The following is a 24352-nucleotide window of genomic DNA, read 5'->3' as shown; positions in this document are numbered from 1 at the left end:
GGACTTTGGTTAGGTCACGTGTTAGTAAATGTGGTGGGTAATGAAAGCGGTCAGTTTTACATGGTTTGGTCGTATATTGGCTAAGCCGGTTGGGTGATGGTAGTGGGGTGGGGGACTTTGGTTAGATCACGTGTTAGTAAATGTGGTGGGTAATGAAAGCGGTCAAGCTTTCAGTGACCATTCTTCTTTGGAGCCATGGCAGCTTGGCTGCATCAAGGCACAATACCTTGAGGGAGTTTTTTTTCGGGTCAGTGGCAACATAAGAGCTCAATACAGCCATGCAAAGTCAGACAAACTGAGGCTAGGGGCTTTTCCTCTGTCTGCTTGACTGGCTGTGTGTGATCAGAGAGCACTACAGTTAGCGCCTGCATGCCTGCGAGGATGTTGATGATGATGTTTATTACAGTGTAATGGTGATGATGATAATGGTAGTAATGCAGCAACTAGACATTGCAATGATCTTGCCATGATTATGATGACCACAAAGCATCATGGGGTGGCAGGTAGCCTAACGCATTGGGCCAGTAACCAAAAGGTCACTGGTTCTAATCCCTGAGCCAACTAGTTAAAAAATCTGTTGATGTGCTCTTGAGCAAGGCACTTAACCCTAATTGCTCTGGATAAGAGCATCTGCTAAATGACTAAAATGTGTGGTATTTTACCAAGTGGTAATTTTGGTTGACCGTTTGGTGAGCTCACTGTTTGGTGAGGTCACTGTTTGCTCAACAAGCTGAGTGGGAACATGACTGAGAAGGATACATAGGCAGAGGGCTACACATCCAGGCTGGTGATGTCACAGGGAGAATGTGACAGTGGGGGAGAGCAGCCCCCAGTGTCTCCTAGTAGAGCTCTCTGAAGGCCAGAGAGGAGCAGGCAGGCTGCAGTTAGTGACGTCATACATGATTACTGCAATAAATCACAGATTCTGCCCTATGGTTAGGAAGGATGATTATTCTGAGTGCCATGGTGAACAACACGCACGCCTTTATTATTTTATCTCTTCTCAGAGGTCTGCTGGATGGGGTTATACGGAGACTGTTGACTCAGTTGTACTCATTTATTTATATATTTTGCTACTCTTGCATTTTCTTCTCTCCTAGTTTTTTACTGGGTGCAGCAGCACCAGTGAGTGAAAGCCCCAACCCCCAGGCCAGGCCCCAGTCCTCAGTGTGAAGTGATGGAGCTGCCCCGTGTTGGGAACTGCAGAGCCAGGCGATGGACACCCCTGCTGCTGATGTGACGGAGACACGCAAGATGGTGAGTGAGCAGGTCACTATGGTAACCCGAGTCTGCGCGAGCGCTTCTATTTCGCACAGCGTGGGAGAGAGGGGTGGAGAGAGATCGTGGAGAGGGGAATGGTGTAGAAACCAGCGGAGGAGAGAGGAGAGGTGTGGAAAGAGCAGCCTGGAAAGGGGTGAAGAGAGAGAGACACAAGCATTATACGAAGATACGATTTGAAGGATCACAGAGGAAAAGAAGAGGGATGATTGAGGGAGTGGATGGAGTAAAACTAAGTGAGATGTGAATGATGGGGTGAGACCAAGAAGGCATGATAGAACAGTAAAGCAGAAGGAAGGGATGACAGGGACGTGTCCTGTGATAAAAAGGTGCCCTGCTGTCAGGTATTACAAGCTTGTTTCTTTCCTGTTTACTCCTCCATATTCTCAGCCAATACCTTTTTCACTCCATATAAAGTATGTTTTACATGTTTCTCTCTCTCACTGTCCCTCAATTCATCCATCTATCCCTCCATCACTCTCTCTCTCTCTCTCCATCACTCTCTCTTTTTCTCTCTCTCTCTCTCACTCTGTATCTGTCTCTAACTCTCGTAATGATTTGGTTGGCACGGCACTCTGCTGTGATAAAGACTGACATGGTGTCAGTCTTGGTGACTGGTCTCCATGGACGTCCATCAGTCAGTCTGTGTCAGTGTTTCCTAGGTGAATCCTTATCGTGTTTGTCAGTGAGTGTGTTTATCTGTCTGTGTATTAGTCAGTGTGTCAGTCATAGAGCATGCTGGGGCAAGGCCTGGATGGATGGGGGAGTGTTACTTATCACACAAAACATATACACACACACAAATACACACACTATGCTTATTTGCCAAAAATGCGCACAATCTCACACAGCACTGTAGGATCTTAACGCACACACATATGAAATGTGTTATGACACATACACAAACATTCACATGCCACACACTCCCAAACACACACAATATGCCGTCACACATAAGGACATACATTTAAAAATGCACATATAGCACTGTAGACACACATAGAATGTTACACACATAGAATGTGACCCACATAGAATGTTACACACATAGAATGTGACACACATAGAATGTGACACACATTAAATGTGACACACATAGAATGTGACACACATAGAACAAGTGAGGATAAATGCACAAACACTCACACAAGCACATTCTATGCATTCTGTAAAACACTTGCTTGCGTGCCTTTCCCCTGCAGTGGAAAAGGCAACTTGACAAACAATGTTTGACTGAAAAAATGCTGAAGCAAGTTCTCACAAAAATAGCTTGGAGCAACAAGCAGTGCTGAGCTCTGCTGTGTGCGGAGGGGGCTTTGAACAGAGCCGGTGAAAGGGTGCCGTTTACATGGCTCTGTAAATGGCTGAGAGACATTTTGATTAACGGCTGACTCTGGCTTCCCCCTCAGTGCACAGGAATTGAGTGTATCAACATGCTTAACACCCTTAAATACGGATTAATTGTTCACAAAATCGGCATCTCGCAACTAAGGCTCCGGAACAGAGCGGACAGTGATCATTTGAAGAGGAACGTTGGTTCACCTACAGTGCCTTCAGAAAGTATTCATAGCTCTTGATGTATTCCACATTTTGTTGTGTTACAACCTGAATTCAAAATTGATTAAATAGAGTTTTAAATAGAGTTTTTCTCATCCATCTACACACAATACCCCTTAATGACAAAGTGAAAACATGTTTTTAGATATGTAAGCAAATGCATTGAAAATGAAATACAGAAATATCTCATTTCAAGCATTCACACCCTTTTGCTATGACACTCCAAATTGAGTTCAATGTTCTTTGATCATCCTTGAGATGTCACGACAACTTGGAGTCCACCTGTGGCCAATTCAATTGTTTGGACATGATTTATAAAGAAACACACCTCTCTAAGGTCCCACAGTTGACAGTGCATGTCAGAGCAGAATAAATACCAGAAAGTCCAAGGAACTGTCTGTACATCTCCAAGATTGTGATGAGGCACATATCTGGGGAAGGGTATACCACAATTTGTAGAGTGTTGAAAGTTTCCAAGAGCACAGTGGTCTCCATCATTGGGTGGGTGGGGGGTTTTCTTATAGCTGGCCGTCTGACCAAACTGAGCAACCGGACCAGAAGGACCTCTCTGACAGAACTACAGAGTTCCTTGGCTGAGATGGCAGAACCTGCCAGAAGGACAACAGTCTTTACAGCACTTCACCAATCTGGGCTTTATGGGAGAGTGGCCAGACGGAAGCCACTTCTGAGAGAAAGGCACATGACAGCATGCCTGGATTTGCAAAAAGCCATGTGAAACACTGATGACATAAGGCAAAAGATTGTGTGGTCTAATAAGAGAAAAATTGAACTGTCACAATCGTTATAAGGAATGGACCAAGGTGCAGCGTGGTAGGCGTACATTATCCTTTAATAAATGAACACCGAACAAAAACAACAAACTATCAAATGAAATGTGAAGCTACTGGTGTGCACACAGGAAACTAACTGTAGACAAGATCCCACAAAGCACAATGAGGAAATGGCTGCCTAAATATGATCCCCAATCAGAGACAACGATAAACAGCCGTCTCTGATTGGGATCCAATCTCCTGAGACGGTCCGCTCTGGACCGCGGACCGTCTCAGGAGGTTGCGGACTGCAGACCGTCTCAGGAGGTTCCGGACTGCAGACCGTCTCAGGAGGTTCCGGACTGCAGACCGTCTCAGGAGGTTCCGGACTGCAGACCGTCTCAGGAGGTTCCGGACTGCAGACCGTCTCAGGAGGTTCCGGACTGCAGACCGTCTCAGGAGGTTCCGGACTGCAGACCGTCTCAGGAGGTTCCGGACTGCAGACCGTCTCAGGAGGTTCCGGACTGCAGACTGTCTCAGGAGGTTCCGGACTGCAGACTGTCTCAGGAGGTTCCGGACTGCAGACCGTCTCAGGAGGTTCCGGACTGCAGACCGTCTCAGGAGGTTCCGGACTGCAGACCGTCTCAGGAGGTTCCGGACTGCCGACCGTCTCAGGAGGCTCTGGACCGCGGACCGTCTCAGGAGGCTGCGAAACGTTGCCGGAAGCTCCGGACTGGGAAACGTCGCCGGAAGCTCTGGACTGTGGAGGCGCACTGGAGGCCTGATGCGTGGGACCGGTACAGGTGGCACCGGGCTGATGACACGCACATTAGGGCAAGTGCGGGGAAGAGGCACAGGTTGTACTGGACTGTGAAGGCGCACTGGAAACACAGTATATATGGCCGGCGCAGGATATACTGGGCCGTGGAGGTGCACTGGAGGTCTGGAGCGTAGCTGGCACAACACGTCCTGGCTGGATGCTCACTTTAGCCCGGCAAGTGCGGGGCGCTGGCACAGGATGCACTGGGCTGTGAAGGCACACTGGCGATACAGTGCGTAGAGCCGGCGCAGGATATCCTGGACCGAGGAGACGCACTGGAGACCAGGAGCTCTGAGCCGTCACAACTCATCCTGGCTGGATGCTCCCTTTCGCACGGCAAGGGTGAGGAGCTGGCACAGAACGCACCGGGCTGTGGATGCGCACTGGAGACACATTGCGTATCTCCGCAAAACATGGTGCCAGACTAGTCCCACGCTCCTCACGGCGACTGTCTTGCTCCAGACACCAAAACATCCACACATTTTTTGGGGGGCTGCCTCTCGGGCTTCCGTCGTGGTCGTGAACTTTGGAGTCGCCGTTGATCCTCCTTCGCTGCCTCTGCCTGCTTCCATGGCAGGGTCTTGTCTCCTGCCATAACCTCTTCCCATGTCCATGATGTCCTCCACTCCCTTTTCTCCCGGGCCCAGGATCCCTGCTCCTCCTGGCCACGCTGCTTGGTCCTTTGGTGGTGGGATCTTCTGTCACGATCGTTATTAGGAATGGACCAAGGTGCAGCGTGGTAGGCGTACATTATCCTTTAATAAATGAACACCGAACAAAAACAACAAACTACCAAACGAAACGTGAAGCTACTGGTGTGCACACAGGCAACTTACTGTAGACAAGATCCCACAAAGCACAATGAGGAAATGGCTGCCTAAATATGATCCCCAATCAGAGACAACGATAAACAGCTGTCTCTGATTGGGAACCATACCAGGCCAACATAAACTATTAATCACCTAGATGGCCCACCCTAGTCAATATCACGCCCCAACCAACAGAGAATAAACAGCTCTCTATGGTCAGGGCGTGACAGTAACTCCTTAGCCTGAATGCAAAGCGCTATGTCTGGAGAAAGCTAGGCACTGCTCATATACCTTGAAGCATGGTGGTGGCAGCATCATGCTATGGAGATGCTTTTCATCGACAGGGAGACTGGTAAGGATAGAGGGAACAATGAATGGAGCCAAATCCTTAACACCATGAAGTCCAAGGAATTGTCCGTACTTCTCCAAAATAGAATTGTGATGAGGTATATATCTGGGGAAGGGTATAAAACAATTTCTAGCATGCTTCAGAGTGCAAACGACCATATCAAATCAAATCAAACAACCATAGACTGGGGCGAAGATTTATGTTCCAACAGGAGAAGGACCCCAAGCATACAACCAAAGCAACGCTGGAATGGCTTCAGAACAAGAATCTGAAAGTCCTTGAGTGGCCCAGCCAAAAGCCCAGACTTGAATCCCATTGAAAATCTGTGGAAAGACATCTGCAAGGAAGAATGGGTGAAAATCCCCAAATCCAGATGTGCAAAGTTGATACAGACATACCCAAGATGACTCAAAACTGATACAGACATACCCAAGATGACTCAAAGCTGATACAGACATACCCAAGATGACTCAAAGCTGATACAGACATAACCAAGATGACTCAAAGCTTATACAGACATACCCAAGATGACTCAAAGCTGATACAGACATACCCAAGATGACTCAAAGCTGATACAGACATACCCAAGATGACTCAAAGCTGATACAGACATACCCAAGATGACTCAAAGCTTTAATTGGTGCTTCTTCATTGACTCAGGGGTATGAACACTTTTGTAAATGAGATATGTCTGTATTTCATTTTCAATACATTTGCAAAACTTTCTAAAAACATGTTTTCACACTAGTCATTATGGATTAGTGTGTGTAGGTGGGTGGGAATTTTTTATTTTTGAATTCCGGCAGCAACACAACAGAATGTGGAATAAATTAAGGGGAATGAATACTTTTTGAAGGCATCTAGTGAATGTTAGAGTTAAGATGTTAACATTGAAAGGTCTTTCATCCCGGCATGCAATGATGAGTCGTATGAAGCTTGCAGTGAGGGATTTGAACATGTGGGGAAGGTAATGTAATGTGTGCTAATGGGAGTGCTTTAGAAGGGTGATGAACACACTGACTTTTAATCTGCTGCTCATGGCCCTCTCTCTGAAGGAGAGGAGGGCTTTCTCTCTCTCTCTCTCTCTCTCTGTCTCTCTCTCTCTCTGTCTCTCTCTCTCTCTGTCTCTCTCTGTCTCTGTCTTTGTCCTGTATGAGCAATTCTGAATAGATCAGGCCTTCACTTTGCATCCTGAATTCTAATGAAGCCCACAGACTGTGTGTGCATTGAGAGAGACTGCTTGATGTGTCTACGTATAGAGTGAATGTGTGTGTAGAGTCCAGTGAATGTGTCTCAACAAATAAAGTGTTGCTTTACAATTTATCCCGGCTATTTTGAAGGTGTTAAGGTTTGTCTCATCATTTATAAATCGAGAACTCTGCAATATTTATTCAATGACTTATGATACATTATGTTGTATCGTAATTTGCATAAATATGGATTACCAACCGTCAAAAACGGATGTTGCCTCTGACATACAAAAATGTGCTTTATAGATACCTGTGTGTGTAAAAGAAATGCGGGATGATGGTTGAAATCAATATGCAGCACAATAGTAGTGTTTTCAGCTGAATCTGGTAGCTGACCTCCTGTGCCTTTAGCCCAGGTAGGGTATTGACTGCCACCATTGATTTACCTGTACTAACATCCCCACTCGAACCCTGTGCACAGTATTTCAATAACCTGGGGGCTTCCTCCCCTGAGATCCACATAAATCAGGTATTACGGAGCCAACACAAAGCAGGAAGTTAGCACACTGTTAGTCACGCTGCTTACAGCACACCCTGAATTATGTGTGTGTGTGTGTATGTGTGGGCATGTGATGTCAGCTGTCATTCAACAATAAGGCCAGTGCTCCTCCTGCGGATTACACTGGAAGATGGGTATCAGGGTAGGGCTAGAGCAGAGTTGAGGTGGAGGAGTATCAGGGTAGGGGTGGAGAAGAGTTGGGGTAGGGGTGGAGGCGTATCAGGGTAGAGGTAGAGGTATCAGGGTAGGGGTGGAGGAGAGTTGAGGTGGAGGCGTATCAGGGTAGGGTTGGAGGAGAGTTGAGGTGGAAGTGTATCAGGGTAGGGTTGGAAGAAAGTTGAGGTGGAGGTGTATCAGGGTAGGGGTGGAGGAGAGTTGGAGTGGAGGTGGAGGTGTATCAGGTTAGGGATGGAGGAGAGTTGGGGTGGAGAGTAATGATGTACACAGAGTTGGGAAGCAAATTCAGGGAGTGAATACATGTAATAAATAAATTAACAAAACAAGAAACGCAAACAGTGTACCAACATGAAACAGAAACAATGACGACTGGGGAAGAAACCAAAGGGAGTGACATATAAAGGGCAGGTAATCAAGGAGGTGATGGAGTCCAGGTGAATGTCATTATGCGCGTAACGCTGGTGACAGGTGTGCGCCCTAACAAGCAGCCTGGTGTTGTATCGTTGGGATGCAGGTGGAGGCGTATCAGGGTAGGGTTGAAGGAGGGGTGGAGGAGTGGTAGGTTTGGGATGCAGGTGGAGGCGTATCAGGGTAGGGGTGGAGGAGTGGTTGGGATGCAGGTGGAGGTGTATCAGTGTAGGGGTGAAGGAGGAGTGGTAGGGTTGGGGTGCAGGTGGAGGCGTATCAGGGTAGGGGTGGAGGAGGGGTAGGGTTGGGATGCAGGTGGAGGTGTATCAGGGTAGGGGTGAAGGAGGGGTGGAGGAGTGGTAGGGTTGGGATGCAGGTGGAGGTGTATCAGGGTAGGGGTGAAGGAGGGGTGGAGGAGTGGTAGGGTTGGGATGCAGGTGGTGTATCAGGGTAGGGGTGAAGGAGGGGTGGAGGAGTGGTAGGGTTGGGGTGCAGGTGGAGGTGTATCAGGGTAGGGGTGAAGGAGGGGTGGAGGAGTGGTAGGGTTGGGGTGCAGGTGGAGGCGTATCAGGGTAGGGGTGAAGGAGGGGTGGAGGAGTGGTAGGGTTGGGATGCAGGTGGAGGTGTATCGGGGTAGGGGTGAAGGAGGGGTGGAGGAGTGGTAGGATTGGGATACAGGTGGAGGTGTATCAGGGTAGGGGTGAAAGAGGGGTGGAGGAGTGGTTGGGATGCAGGTGGAGGTGTATCAGGGTAGGGGTGAAGAAGGGGTGGAGGAGTGGTAGGGTTGGGATAGAGGTGGAGGTGTATTAGGGTAGGGGTGAAGGAGGGGTGGAGGAGTGGTAGGATTGGGATACAGGTGGAGGTGTATCAGGGTAGGGGTGAAAGAGGGGTGGAGGAGTGGTTGGGATGCAGGTGGAGGTGTATCAGGGTAGGGGTGAAGAAGGGGTGGAGGAGTGGTAGGGTTGGGATAGAGGTGGAGGTGTATTAGGGTAGGGGTGAAGGAGGGGTGAAGGAGTGGTAGGGTTGGGATGCAGGTGGAGGTGTATCAGGGTAGGGGTGAAGGAGGGGTGGAGGAGTGGTAGGGTTGGGATAGAGGTGGAGGTGTATTAGGGTAGGGGTGAAGGAGGGGTGGAGGAGTGGTAGGGTTGGGATGCAAGTGGAGGTGTATCAGGGTAGGGGTGAAGGAGGGGTGGAGGAGTGGTTGGGATGCAGGTGGAGGTGTATCAGGGTAGGGAGGAAGGAGGAGTGGTAGGTTTGGGATGCAGGTGGAGGCGTATCAGGATAGGGGTGAAGGAGGAGTGGTAGGTTTGGGATGCAGGTGGAGGCGTATCAGGGTAGGGGTGAAGGAGGGGTGGAGGAGTGGTAGGGTTGGGGTGCAGGTGGAGGCGTGTCAGGGTAGGGGTGAAGGAGGGGTGGAGGAGTGGTAGGGTTGGGGTGCAGGTGGAGGCGTGTCAGGGTAGGGGTGAAGGAGGGGTGGAGGAGTGATAGGGTTGGGATGCAGGTGGAGGCGTGTCATGGTAGGGGTGAAGCTGGAGGAGGCTTCCTATAGGCTTCCTCTGTGTACCTTGGTCAGCAAGGCAGTGGCATACAGGTGTAGCTTTGTTTTGCCTATTGAAAAGGTGTTCAGTCACACAGACTGTGTGTGTGTGTGTGTGTGTCTGTGTCTGTCTGTGTGAATGTGTGTGTTTTTTCAAGTTTGAAGTTGTATTAGTCAGACAGTATGTACAGGATACACATGTACACCGTCTAACAAAATGCTGACTTGCAGGTTCCTTCTGGACAATGCAACAACAATAAGAAATAATAATAGATAGGAATGTGATCATTGAGTAACTGGCTCAGTAGAAAATAATAGACGTGTGTGTGTGTGTGTGTGTGTTTTCCGTTGGTTTCCCTCCACTAGTCTGTGCGTGACTGTGTTCCTCCTGCAGAATAAAACCATTTTTTTGTTTTCCATTAAATCGGTGACTGTGTCATGATGCAGTATTCTCCTTTTCATTTATGTAAAAGCTCCTGGTCTTTGGTCCCAGAGTAAATTTCACTTGGCTGTTATTCAAATGCTTTAAACATTTACAAGTGGCTCTGAATGTGAGAGTAAAATGAAGTAGGATGAGTACATCAGCCCAACATTTTAGGCTAGATTGTGTGTAGTCGTTCTATTGGATTACACAGAAGTTTAATATGTAGAATAACGTGAACCAAGCACCTCTATGGCTGTGAACTACTGTAAGAACAAAACAAGAAGACTGCTGCTAATATCTGCCAACAAACCAGTAGCTTAAAGTTACAGCAATTGAAATGTTCTCAACATAGTTGTTTCAAATAAATACTGTATCAAGGATTTAGTTTTTCTTCGGTGGCATGGTTTTATTTTGGGGTTGGCTTCTGAGTATTATCCTGCATGAGCTGCTTTTCCACTAGAAGGGATAAACAGAGAGAGATTGTGGGTTGGGGAGAGTAAAAAACAGCCAACGTTAACCAGCAGACACACAGGGTAATCACATTAGTGCTGATTTATCATATCTTACACTTCTCCGCTGTGAGCTGTTCAGTGTAGATCACATGATAACAGACAGCGGGCTCACTGTGGAAGTTGGGCGGGGAAATGATAGACCTCTCTGCAGTAACTTTCAACAGTTTCATGACACTCGAGCTCTTGAAAAATGAGTTTGTAAACATTAGCAATGAACTTATTGTTGGTAACAGGAGAGGTCAAGAAGAAGAAGGCCTGTGATCTGTCACCATCTTGGGTGTTATGTTCTAAGCCTGGCCAGGGACTCAATCTGTATCACGGACAGCGTTACAGCGTGATTGAAATGTAAAGGCAATGATCCCGCGTTAACGGAGACTGTATTCATGGTAAACGCTGCATGTGTCGGCTCAATCAAAATGGCATTAACATTTCTATGGCGCAATCTGTAACGCTTCAGTGATCGGGAACGGGAACGGAGCCCTAGGTGTCAGTCTGATCAGATAGGTCAGGGGTCTCCTCTCTACATACAGATAGTAGAATAGATAGGAGCTCTGTCTGTCTACTGGGTGCCTGGGCTCTGTCTACTGAGCTGACATCGTGGTGTCTGCACACTCATTATTGAGTATTGTTATTGTTAGGATGGCAGAGCACCCCTGGAGTATGTATGTCTGTCTGTCTGTCTGTGTCTGGCTGGCTGTCTGTCTGGCTGGCTGTCTGTCTGTCTGTCTGTGTCTGGCTGGCTGTCTGTCTGGCTGGCTGGCTGGCAGAGTGTTAGTATCTTTCTTTGTGAATATGTGATTATGGGTGTGCCTGTGTATACCTTCAAAAAATGCTGATTTTTAATGAGTGGCAGAAGGGAGAGGTGGAAAGGGTGGGATACAGCTGAAGAGGGAGAAAGGGGCAGAGTGTGGTGAATAGGTAACCATGGTTACTCTCTTGGCTAAGATTTGAATTGAGAGAGAGTGAGAAGGGGGGGGGGGGGGGGGGGATTGAACCGACAGTGATCTCCTGCGAGGCAGACTGAGAACTGAGATCAAAGGGTTAATATGTGTCAGTGTAGCAGGTTAATCGTTCATCAAACTGAGAGGTCAATGCAGTATTTCCACAGCCACTGGACACAGCAGCAACACATGGGGAGAGAGGAGAGAAACATAGGAGGGGAGGAGAGAGAGAGAGAGAGAGAGAGCAGAAAGAGAGTGACCTAGAGAGAGATGGAGACAGGCAGAGGCCACTAAAATGTTGATGGTGACAGCGATTCGACAACAGTGAAGCAGACGCCAACTCCAACTACTTCCAGTTCCTCGATGGACTCCACTCCACTCCCCACTAACCAACCAAACTATCTCAGCCTGCATCTCTCTCTCAGCCTCACATCTCATCCCATCTCCCTCGGCTCCCTTTGATTTGGATCAGCTGTCGTCTCCCCAAAATAACTGCCGTACTTACACATCAGTCCTAATGGTGGCTAAAATTAAACATAGAGGTGGCTGTCATTTCAAGGGTAATGCCTGCAGTCTGTTGTTATGTTACATATGCTGGGATGCACATAATAGCCACGATAGAGAAGAGAAACACCGGGGATTCGTTTTTCAGAACATTAAATGCAGATTTAAATGATTCTTTCCCCCTGTTAGATTGGCACTGAAAGACTATATTTAAATGAAACTGTCATGGGGATGATGTATATGATGATGTCACAGCATATGATGTGGAGGTATGCTTCTAAGAGATTTGCCTCAAAAGTTTCACGCAAACGCAGGGAGGTACGAAATCTGAGGTAGCCTGGGTATATCATTCTGTTTGCGCTAACATCCCACTCCTTGCCATCCTTGTCTTGCCAAAAATGTTTTTGTCATGACAAGGAGTGTCGTTTTATCTGTATTTAACATTGTGAGAAGCTTGCCGTATAAGGGTCCAGTGTTATGTCCATAGTGACTACTCGTTCTGGTCTAGAGCTGTGACTGTCCCAGTATCCTACTCGTTCTGGTCTAGAGCTGTGACTGTCCCAGTACCCTACTGGTTCTGGTCTAGAGCTGTGACTATCCCAGTACCCTACTGGCTCTGGTCTAGAGCTGTGACTGTCCCAGTACCCTACTGGTTCTGGTCTAGAGCTGTGACTGTCCCAGTATCCTACTGGTTCTGGTCTAGAGCTGTGACTGTCCCAGTACCCTACTGGTTCTGGTCTAGAGCTGTGACTGTCCCAGTATCCTACTAGTTCTGGTCTAGAGCTGTGACTGTCCCAGTATCCTACTGGTTCTGGTCTAGAGCTGTGACTGTCCCAGTATCCTACTAGTTCTGGTCTAGAGCTGTGACTGTCCCAGTATCCTACTAGTTCTGGTCTAGAGCTGTGACTGTCCCAGTACCCTACTGGTTCTGGTCTAGAGCTGTGACTGTCCCAGTATCCTACTAGTTCTGGTCTAGAGCTGTGACTGTCCCAGTATCCTACTTGTTTTGGTCTAGAGCTGTGACTGTCCCAGTATCCTACTGGTTCTGGTCTAGAGCTGTGACTGTCCCAGTATCCTACTGGTTCTGGTCTAGAGCTGTGACTGTCCCAGTATCCTACTGGTTCTGGTCTAGAGCTGTGACTGTCCCAGTGTCCTACTGGTTCTAGTCTAGAGCTGTGACTGACGGTTCCAGTACAAAGTATCTGGTCTAGAGCTGTGACTGTCCCAGTATCCTACTGTTTCTGGTCTAGAGCTGTGACTGTCCCAGTATCCTACTGGTTCTGGTCTAGAGCTGTGACTGTCCCAGTACCCTACTGGTTATGTTCTAGAGCTGTGACTGTCCCAGTATCCTACTGGTTCTGGTCTAGAGCTGTGACTGTCCCAGTATCCTACTGGTTCTGGTCTAGAGCTGTGACTGTCCCAGTACCCTACTGGTTCTGGTCTAGAACTGTGACTGTCCCAGTACCCTACTAGTTCTGGTCTAGAACTGTGACTGTCCCAGTACCCTACTAGTTCTGGTCTAGAGCTGTGACTGTCCCAGTATCCTACTAGTTCTGGTCTAGAGCTGTGACTGTCCCAGTATCCTACTAGTTCTGGTCTAGAGCTGTGACTGTCCCAGTATCCTACTGGTTCTGGTCTAGAGCTGTGACTGTCCCAGTATCCTACTAGTTCTGGTCTAGAGCTTTGACTGTCCCAGTATCCTACTAGTTCTGGTCTAGAGCTGTGACTGTCCCAGTATCCTACTAGTTCTGGTCTAGAGCTGTGACTGTCCCAGTATCCTACTGGTTCTGGTCTAGAGCTGTGACTGTCCCAGTATCCTACTGGTTCTGGTCTAGAGCTGTGACTGTCCCAGTATCCTACTAGAACTGTGACTGTCCCAGCAGCAGCAGGTCAGGACCGGACCTGTGTCCTGTTCACTTCTATGACACAGAGATGGTGCTGGAGATATGATTTATCACGGTGTCCTTGTTTGTGTTTTAATGTCATTGCACTCTGCGTACAAATTATTGATCAATCTCACCCCTCTTTTGCTCCCTCTCTCTTTCTCCTTCTCTCTTTCCCTACTCATCTACCTTTCAGTGAGAGAAATCTCTTCTGTGCACCCATCTCCATCTTTTTAAAATTCATTCTTCTGTATTGTCTTTCCCCTCCATCTCTCCATTGCTCTCTCTGTTGTATATGCATCTCTGTGTCGTTCCCCTCCCTCCATCTCTGTCTACTTTATATTCATCTCTCTATTGAGTCTTTCCCCTACCTCTCTCCTCTCTAATCTTTATTACTCCATCTTTTTCTCTTTCTACAACCATTCTCTTTTTCATTCCCCCAACTATTTCTCTCTCTCCTCTGCTTCTGTCCCTCTAGCATCCCTCTCACTCCCTCTACTCCATCCATCTATCTTTATCTCGCTCTATCCCCAATATCTTGTTCTTTCTCTACCCCCGCCCCCCTCTCTCTCCTCTGCTTCTGTCCCTCTAGCATCCCTCTCACTCCCTCCACTCCATCCATCTATCTTTATCTCCCTCTCTTTCTCCCTCTATCCCCAATCTCTTGCTCTCTCTCTCTCGCTCTCTCTTGCCTTCTCTCCCTCTCTCCCCAATATCTTGTTCTTTCTCTACCCTCTCTCATCTCTCTCTCTGTTTCACTATCTCTCTCTCCCACTTTGCCCAACCTCTTGTTCTTTCTCTCTCTCCCTCTCTCTCTCTTCTCTCTCTTTCGCTCTTTCACTTCCCCCCCTCCTTCGCTCTCCCATTGCCTCTCTGCAACTGTTCAGTTTTCATCTATTACTGTAGTGTTGATAATTCCCTTCTCTTCCTTCAGCTGTACAGTCATCTATCAGATTAATAATCCCTCTCTCTCCCTTCATATGTACAGTCATCTATCAGATTAATAATCCCTCTCTCTCTCTCAATCTCTCCTCTTGTTTTTTTCCCTGAGCCAAGTGTGAATGCCAAGCGTGTGAAATGTATTTGCGTGTCAGAGTCCCATCATTACAGCCATCATCATTAATAATAGTGGACTGTATGCCCTTATTTAAGGTTATTCAGGTCTAAATGACCTGCAGAGGGAGAGCAATTCTCCTTCGCTGGCTCCAGGAGCCTGGGTAGAGTTAATCATCTATCAGTGTTAAGGAAGACTGCACCCTTCACCGCCATTCTGTGACCCCTAGAGCATGTAATGCAGAGCCAGTATGGAAAAAGAATTAGTACTGTCAACCCAATACCCGTGCAATGCTAATAGAGAGAGGATTTGGGTTGAAGTCACAACTCAGTGTTTGGACACTGGGATTTAAAGACATGCTCCGGAACTTTGGCGAATACTAAGTATTTTTTAAATCTGCCGCTTTGGGCTTGATGTGTCAATGTGTAGTTCATATATGCATATTATATGAGAAGAATTACTGTCTTACCTCAATTAGCTACGAAATCCCTAGTTTGAAAGCTGTGCTGCGCCATTTCCTACATTTTCCCCCTTGTGGGCCAGCCCCCTAGCATTTTCAGTTCTAGCCAATGAGCTTCAGCCCCTCGCCATTTGAGTGACAGCTAGCAAGAGGCAGAGAGAGGCAGAGAGAGAGAGAAAGAGAGTGACATGGTGCACATATCTGCTCAAACAATATGTGAATTTTCAGGGACCTCGTTTAGATCGTGAGCTTTACTTTCAAAACTACTGGCTAAAAAGTATTCAAAAGTATCAGAGAATCTCTTTAAACAATATTATTGGTATTGTACTGTCGTCCTGAGAACTGTTGTCTTGAACGCGTGAGTGCATATACTGTAGAACCAATTCATGAATAACATAGTCATGAGTGTTAGCATTACAATATTACTTTTCATTCCAAGGGCGGACAGTAACCTGAAATGCATGATCCAGAGTTGCAATATTGTAAAGATGTCTATTGTATGATGACACTGCTGTTCACTATAGTGATTTGCTGTAAAACTTGACCTTCACTAATGAGCAATGACACGCACCTTTTAAGGCTTCTCATGTTATGCACAGGATCCACAGTCCTTTCAGAATAACTTATACCTGGAAGAATATAGACTTTTCCATCAGTTCTGCTCAGTGTAAATGTTTCTAAACAATTGGAGGAGCATAGTATACTGTACTATTTCTAATGTCTGTGTTCTCTCTCTCTCTCTCTGTCTCTCTCTCTCTCTCTCTCACAGTAACTCGTGGATTCTTCTCAAAGGCCCCACTCAAATCCCTAGACGACAGAAAAAAAGGAGTAACATCTGTTTATGCACATATTTCTGTTAAACCCCCCTGGAAAAAACAGAGATAGACGGAAGATAAAACACCTTTAAAAATGAAACATTAAAAGGAACAAATTGCCACTGGAGAAACTAAGCAAAGTCAACCTGGTTGAGGAATCCATCATCTTGGGATCAACATCTTCGGAGAAAGGGCAGGGTCATGTCCCAGTTGCCATGCGCATCACCACGGTGACCTGCCTTCCCTGCCCCTCTCCCCTCCTCCTCCTATTGGTCCAGCTGCTACTGCGGCTCCTCCTCTATGGGCCAGAATTTGTAGAGGCCGCCTCCCCCTGTCCCACCCACTGCAGCTGCTCCAATCAGGCCAGTCGAGTCATCTGTACAAGACAGAGTCTGGATGGGGTGCCTGAGAGCATATCAGTCAACACACGATACCTCAACCTGCAGGAGAATTCAATAGAGGTAAATATGGACTGTACTGAGCATTATCCACTATGTTAATTTATTTTGTTTGACTGTGTGTGTGTGTGTGTGTGTGTGTGTGTGTGTGTGTGTGTGTGTGTGCGTGTGCGTGTACTGTATGTTGGTAAGCATTATGTAAATGCCTGTTTTTATTTACTTGTTTCAATGTAATTACCTGTCATTCACTTATAATTACCATGGAATAATGCCTATGTTCTACAAGTGTTCCCCAACCGTTTTGCAATTGAAATGGAGGTTATGTTAATATGTAAATCAAACAGTAACACATCAAACAGCAAAAAAACAGGAACACATGTGTTAGCAGATTGTATGTCAGAACCCCAAGGTAGTTGTTGTGGTTTTACAGCTGCACTGGGACACTCCATTTAACCCCAGCTTCCCAATGTGAAAGTCCTCAGCATGTCAGCCGTGTAATAGAAGACATATTCCCGCTGTTTTCAGTTTATGTATTTAGGAACTTTGCGCTCAGAAATGTGCTGCACTCTAGAAATGTCTAGACAACTTCACAGACACAGGTTGCTGAATACGCTAATGTGCTGCATTCTAGAAATGTCTAGACAACTTCACAGACACAAGGTTGCTGAATACGCTAATGTGCTGCACTCTAGAAATGTCTAGACAACTTCACAGACACGAGGTTGCTGAATAGGCTAATGTGCTGCACTCTAGAAATGTCTAGACACGAGGTTGCTGAATACGCTAATGTGCTGCACTCTAGAAATGTCTAGACAACTTCACAGACACGAGGTTGCTGAATACGCTAATGTGCTGCACTCTAGAAATGTCTAGACAACTTCACAGACACGAGGTTGCTGAATACGCTAATGTGCTGCACTCTAGAAATGTCTAGACAACTTCACAGACACGAGGTTGCTGAATAGGCTAATGTGCTGCACTCTAGAAATGTCTAGACAACTTCACAGACACGAGGTTGCTGAATAGGCTAATGTGCTGCACTCTAGAAATGTCTAGACACGAGGTTGCTGAATACGCTAATGTGCTGCACTCTAGAAATGTCTAGACAATTTCACAGACACGAGGTTGCTGAATACGCTAATGTGCTGCACTCTAGAAATGTCTAGACAACTTCACAGACACGAGGTTGCTGAATAGGCTAATGTGCTGCACTCTAGAAATGTCTAGACACGAGGTTGCTGAATACGCTAATGTGCTGCACTCTAGAAATGTCTAGACAACTTCACAGACACGAGGTTGCTGAATACGCTAATGTGCTGCACTCTAGAAATGTCTAGACAACTTCACAGACACGAGGTTGCTAAATACGCTAATGTGCTGCACTCTAGAAATGTCTAGACAACTTCACAGACACGAGGTTGCTGAATACGCTAATGTGCTGCACTCTAGAAATGTCTAGACAACTTCACAGACACGAGGTTGCTGAATAGGCTAATGTGCTGCACTCTAGAAATGTCTAGACAACTTCACAGACACGAGGTTGCTGAATATGCGAATGTGCTGCGCTCTAGAAATGACTAGACACCTTCACAGACACGAGGTTGCTGAATACGCTAATGTGCTGCACTCTAGAAATGTCTAGACAATTTCACAGACACGAGGTTGCTGAATACGCTAATGTGCTGCACTCTAGAAATGTCTAGACAACTTCACAGACACGAGGTTGCTGAATACGCTAATGTGCTGCACTCTAGAAATGTCTAGACAACTTCACAGACACGAGGTTGCTGAATACGCTAAGTCCATTTTTGAATTTGGATACAGAGTGTTTTGGGCTAATGCTCATTAGTTTTGGCACAGGTTGTGGCAAATCAGTAAAGTGACTGCAGAGAGAGGAAGTGGACAAACAGCCATTCTATCCCACTCAGAAAGGCAGATGATTGAACTGTATATGATGGCTACAGAAGGAAAAGGGAACATCAACTCTCATGGTTTGGTCTTACGAGTTACAGAGATGCAGCTTGTTAAGATATGAAATAAAGAAATAATAACACTTCATTACACTTCCCTCTTAGCCAACGGATTCTTATTGGATTTGTTGTATCCCGAAGCCCCACTTGAAATGATTAAAAATCTAAAAATATTGTAACACCTGGAGGCATCCTAGATTCTCTGGTTTATTTTTTCTCTTCTCTCCCCCAAGTACCCTGAGAGTAAAGCTTTGACAGCTCCCACTCCCCTCTTAAACACCCCCACCCTCCCTATCACCCTCCCCCCTCCTGCTCCACATAAGGAGGATGCAGTGGCCTGGCTCCAGGAGCTTCTCACTGCCTCCCTCACTGAGAGCATTGCCCACACATATCTCACACAGCCATAGATGACTTAAATAAAGGTTAAATAAAATAATAAAACAATTAAAATAGATTTAAAGGGATTTTAGTCCTGCTCACTAGCTGTGTGTCTGATGCCTGGCCAAATGAGCTCCGTTTGGACAGCCAAGATGCTGGTGTGGGGTGTCCAGGGGCCCACCCAGTCCAAGTGCACCTTGAGAAAAACAACCATGTCTGTTGTCTGTTCATTTACCAAAACAGATACACCACAATTAATCATTTCAGCTTCTGTGTTCATCATTTTTTTGTAGTGTTGTAAATTTTAATTTGCCTCATATCAGTGATTTTTGTTTTTGTTTTCTCTCGCTGTAAGATTTGAGTTGATGTTCATGTTTGTAAAACATTAGGGTAATGTTCCGATAGTGTCCCTGCATTCACACCTGTGCTATTGCTTTCACACTCCACCCAGCTGTCACAGCCACTGGAGCTGCACCCTGTTTACACAGTCTAGTCACTCTTCATGTTGTGAGATATTAACATTCTCCCTCTCTCCTCACCAGGTTATCAAGTCAGACACCTTCAAGCACTTGAGGCACCTTGAGATCCTGCAGCTGTCTAAGAACAAAATCAGTCAGATTGAGGTGGGAGCATTCAATGGCCTGCCCAACCTCAATACGCTGGAGCTGTTCGACAACCGCCTCACCCTGGTCCCCTCACAGGCCTTCGAGTACCTCAGCAAGCTGCGGGAGCTGTGGTTACGGAACAACCCCATCGAGACGCTGCCGGGCTACGCCTTCCACCGCGTGCCCTCGCTGCGCCGGCTGGACCTGGGAGAGCTCAAGAAGCTGGACTACATCTCAGACGCCGCCTTCGTGGGCCTGGTCAATCTGCGCTACCTGAACCTGGGCATGTGTGGTCTGAAGGACATCCCCAACCTGACGGCCCTGGTGCGTCTGGAGGAGCTGGAGCTGTCTGGGAACCGTCTGGAGATCATCCGGCCTGGCTCCTTCCAGGGCCTGGTGTCGCTCCGTAAGCTGTGGCTCATGCACTCGCAAGTGAAGGTCATCGAGCGCAACGCCTTTGACGACCTGAAGAACCTGGAGGAGCTCAACCTTTCACACAACTCCCTGCACTCGCTGCCCCATGACCTCTTCACCCCGCTGCACCAGCTGGAGCGGGTGCACCTCAACCACAACCCCTGGGTATGCAACTGTGACGTGCTGTGGCTCAGCTGGTGGCTGAAGGAGACGGTGCCCAGTAACACTACGTGCTGCGCCCGCTGCCACGCTCCCCCCGGCCTGAAGGGCAGGTACATCGGGGAGCTGGACCAGAGCCACTTCACCTGCTACGCTCCCGTCATCGTGGAGCCGCCCACCGACCTCAACGTTACCGAGGGCATGGCTGCAGAGCTGAAGTGTCGCACGGGCACCACCATGACCTCGGTCAACTGGCTCACGCCCAACGGCACCCTGATGACCCACGGCTCCTACCGTGTCCGGATCTCCGTGTTGCACGACGGTACGCTCAACTTTACCAACGTCACGCTGAGGGACACGGGTCAGTACACCTGCATGGTGACCAACTCGGCTGGCAACACCACGGCAACCGCCGTGCTTAATGTCACTGCCGCCGACGTTGGCGTCAGCTACTTCACTACTGTCACCGTGGAGACGGTGGAGCCCAACGAGGGCCCGACAGTCTACGCGGGCGTCATGAACAGCCACAACGAGTCATACGTCATTACCCCGTCTGGCCACCAGTGGAGGGGGGGGCTCCCTACTACCGCCTCCTCCCTGTCAGCCTGGTCCTTGTCCTCGTCCCGGGCCACCCGGCCCACCTTTACTGTGCCCATCACTGCCGAAACGGGCTATTCTGGTCTTGATGACGTGATGAAGACCACCAAGATCATCATTGGCTGCTTTGTGGCCATTACCTTCATGGCAGCCGTGATGCTGGTGGTCTTCTACAAGCTGAGGAAGCAGCACCAGCTGCACAAGCACCACGGCCCCGCCCGCGCCATCGAGATCATCAACGTAGAGGACGAGATTGGCGCAGGTGCTGGTGGACGCGGGAGCGGCATCTCAGGGGGCGGCACCGTCTCTCGGGATGGAGGCGGAGGGGGAGGAGTAGGAGGAGGGCAGAGCCTGAGGATGCATCACCCGGAGATGGTCAACCTGCCCAACCTGGCCAGACAGGAACACCTCAACCACTACTACAAGGCCCACCACTTCAACAACAACATGATGGGCCTGGGCATGGGCCTCAACAACAACAACAACCCCTCCCTCTCCCCCTGTTCCCAGAACCAGAGCACCCCCAACTCCTGCGCACAGGGGCCCACCTCCACCAGTGGTGGCACCCCCACGGGTGGCTCGCTGCCCTCCCCTGTGCCCCTGCCCCAGCTGGGCATCCACAGCTCTCTGAAGGGGCTCATGGGGAAAGGCCAGAACCCTCAGATCGAGCCTCTGCTCTTCAAGAGTGGCTCCAAGGAGAATGTGCAAGAGACTCAGATCTGAGAGAAAGAGAGAGACAGATGGAAAAAGAGAGAGAGATGAAGAGACAGAAAAACAGGGAGATGGAAGGAGAGAGTGGAGTCTGATTGTACTATCCCCATGGCCATATTTCGATAGAAAGTGTAGGCAGGCAGAATATGAAATATTACATAGACACTGCTTTGTATGGTTAGTGCATAGAGAGAGAGAGCGAGAGAGAGGAGAGATTGTTCTCACACCTCTACTGTGTCTGCTCAACACCCGTCCAAGCATTAACATCTTCTGAGACACTCCAAGACACACACAGACACACACAGCCCGACACAAGGACAGGAACATTCTATCAGCTAACACATACACAGTGCATTATGAGATTGGCAACTATGTGCCAAACTTGCGCATGTCTGTGCCAAAGTAAAAGCCCTCGCAATCTATATATCCATCCGCAGCATTCCCAGACTGAATCAGGTGACCAGGTTCAATACCCAGACACAATAAGAATCACCACGGTTATAACTAAATACAGATCACCTCGTATATTACCAGATACAATCCAAGTCACCATGTATATATAGAGATAAGATCTGAGTCACTATGTTGAAGTAGGCGGATAAGTGTTTGGGACTGTGTCAGAGCAGTACAGGGCTGCCCAGACGCACTCTGTGGAACAGGACAGAAAGTAAACCATTGAGCAGAACACAGTTTAGTGTCGGACAACAAGCAATGTGTAGGAAGAGGAAACAACATCAACAACAGTTGTGTTTTACTTAGTGGGCTCAATCTCACTGTCTCCCCTCTTTCACACCTGACTGGCTACTCTCTTTAAAGGAGAGGAAGGTATATGGAGTGAATCGTCGTAAAAAAATAATGTAATAGCAAAAAGGACTACGAAAGATACAAATAAACTGTGAAAGTACATATTATATATAAATATATTTTCATTCGAATAAATAAATTATGAAGAATCTTTACCAAGTTTCTGACTAAATAGCCACAGCTTCTGAAGAATATATGAACTGCTGTCATAGCGGTCATCACTATGAAAACTTTGTTTGGCTAGAAACAAGATGGCCGACATTCTGTGCTGGAAAGGGATATATTGTAGTGGAGGCTATGGATGAGCAAGAGCTAAAATTGGAAACTGGTACAGTGTTTGATTGAATTTATTTTTGGCTTCAATTTTTGTAGCATCACAAAGCGTTCCCTCTCATGCGACATTTACATAAACAGGGTCATTGGAGAAGGGGGATCTTTACTCTCCATTTAATGAGAACATATGAAATATGATTACAAAACTTCACCCTTTGATACAAACAATATGGATATTGTAATGATGATAATGATGATAATTATAATAATTCAGTAAATGCTTATCAACCGTATACTGTAGATAGCTCTTAAAAGCAGATATAGGTTTAGCATGCTCTGATTCAAGTGGTAATATCTAAAATTGCAATGTGATCGGTTTCAACTTCATGCATTCAGTATATCTGTATGCAATATATCATGATATTGAGAAATTATTATTATAATTATCATCATTATTACTATTATTATTGTTATTATTATCATACACTGAGTGTACAAAACATTAGGAACACCTTCCTAATATTGAGTTGAAGCTCATTTTGCCCTCAGAACAGCCTCAATTGGTCGGGGAATGGACTGCAAGGTATTAAAAGCGTTCCACAGGGATGCTGGGCCATGTTGACTACATTGCATCCCACAGTTGTCAGGTTGGGTGGAGGACCATTCTTGATACACACGGGAAACCGTTGAGCTTGAAAAACCCGGCAGTGTTGCAGCTATTGACACACTCAAACCGGTGCGCCTGGCACCTGCTACCATACCCCGTTAAAATTCACCCTCTGAATGGCACACATACACAATCCATGTCTCAATTGTCTTGAGGCTTAACAATCTGTCTTTAAACTGACTCCTCCCCTTCATCTACACTGATTGAAGTGGATTTAACAGGTAATATCAATAAGGGATCATAGTCTACACCTGGTCAGTCTGTCATGGAAAAAGCAGGTGTTCCTAATGCTTTGTACAGTCAGTGTATAGGTGGCAGAGCAGCCTAGTACATCCTTATGAAAGTTATGTTTATAATTGATTCAGTGGGGAATGATTTGATTACACATGGAACGATGATGATCCCTTCAACCACCATATTGACTCCCAACAACAGGGGATGGTCTGTGTTCCACCAAACACCAACCTGCAGAAACAGGAAATACATGGTACTCAAAATGGCTGCTCCCACATGGCATCCTCACAGCCCATGCCTCCTCAGAAACTCCTCTGTTTTGTACAACAACGCCAGTCTCAGCCGATCAGGACCCCTCGTTTTATTCTGCTGTGTAAAAGACAGGACATGAACCTTTGACGAAGACTGCCCGTTTGCAGAGGATTATATCAGAACTCAGTGTTCTCATGTGTGAATGGAATTCATGGCAGCAGGGAACTAAAGGAGGACAGCATTTTGAAGCGTTTGAAAGGTAAGAGAAACCTATTCAATGAAAGAGAGAGAGAGAAAGCCTAGATGAATCATATGGTGATGGGTGATTTTGTTTTTTTAAGGAAAAGGACAAATAAATGAAAAATATAGAAACGTATAGATCTCTTTAAAAAAAGCTATTATAAGTGTTTTTTCATTTTGTTTTTTTATCTAGTTTGATTATTTCCTTTTTATCTTTTTTTAAATCAAGTGTTATCTCAATTGTAATATTGTTATTGTTGTTATAATTCGCTAATTACACTGGTTACAATTCTGAAAGATGTTCTGTCAGCAGAAGTCACATTGAAAAATTAAAATACCTGGCACACAAAATGGCGGTTGAACTCTGTGAAACTTGGTGGCATTAGTTTTTTTGTGTTTTTTTCCATTGAATTGAAATATCCCTGTTTGTGTGTATCCCTTTGGCTAATACAGCTGTGCTTGAGATGAGACACACAGAATGTGAAATGGCCGGCGTGGGGTCTTTTCCTGCACAAGGAGGACAGGATAGATCCTGCTTTGATTTACAAGCTTGCTCTCTCTCACTCTGTGATTTTCAGAATGTCATAGCTATCAGTGCTCCGA

At 46.9% G+C, this 24352-nt stretch overlaps 1 protein-coding gene across 1 annotated transcript in view; it reads left to right on the top strand.

The window, feature by feature from the left end:
- Positions 1-24100, top strand: part of LOC110486654 (leucine-rich repeat-containing protein 4B-like) — a 35847-nt gene extending 11747 nt beyond the window's left edge. Inside the window, exons 2-4 of the mRNA XM_090196896.1 lie at positions 1101-1257; positions 16002-16508; positions 19336-24100. Of these exons, the coding sequence (XP_090053022.1) occupies positions 16263-16508; positions 19336-21291 (2202 nt within the window). The 5' untranslated portion in view covers positions 1101-1257; positions 16002-16262 and the 3' untranslated portion in view covers positions 21292-24100. The remainder of the gene's footprint in view (positions 1-1100; positions 1258-16001; positions 16509-19335) is intronic.
- The last annotated feature ends 252 nt before the right edge of the window (positions 24101-24352 follow it).

This window comes from Oncorhynchus mykiss, chromosome 13, assembly GCF_057628025.1.
Source record: "Oncorhynchus mykiss isolate SJ-2025 chromosome 13, ASM5762802v1, whole genome shotgun sequence".
NCBI lineage: Eukaryota > Metazoa > Chordata > Actinopteri > Salmoniformes > Salmonidae > Oncorhynchus > Oncorhynchus mykiss.
This window is presented reverse-complemented; position numbering and strand designations above follow the sequence as displayed.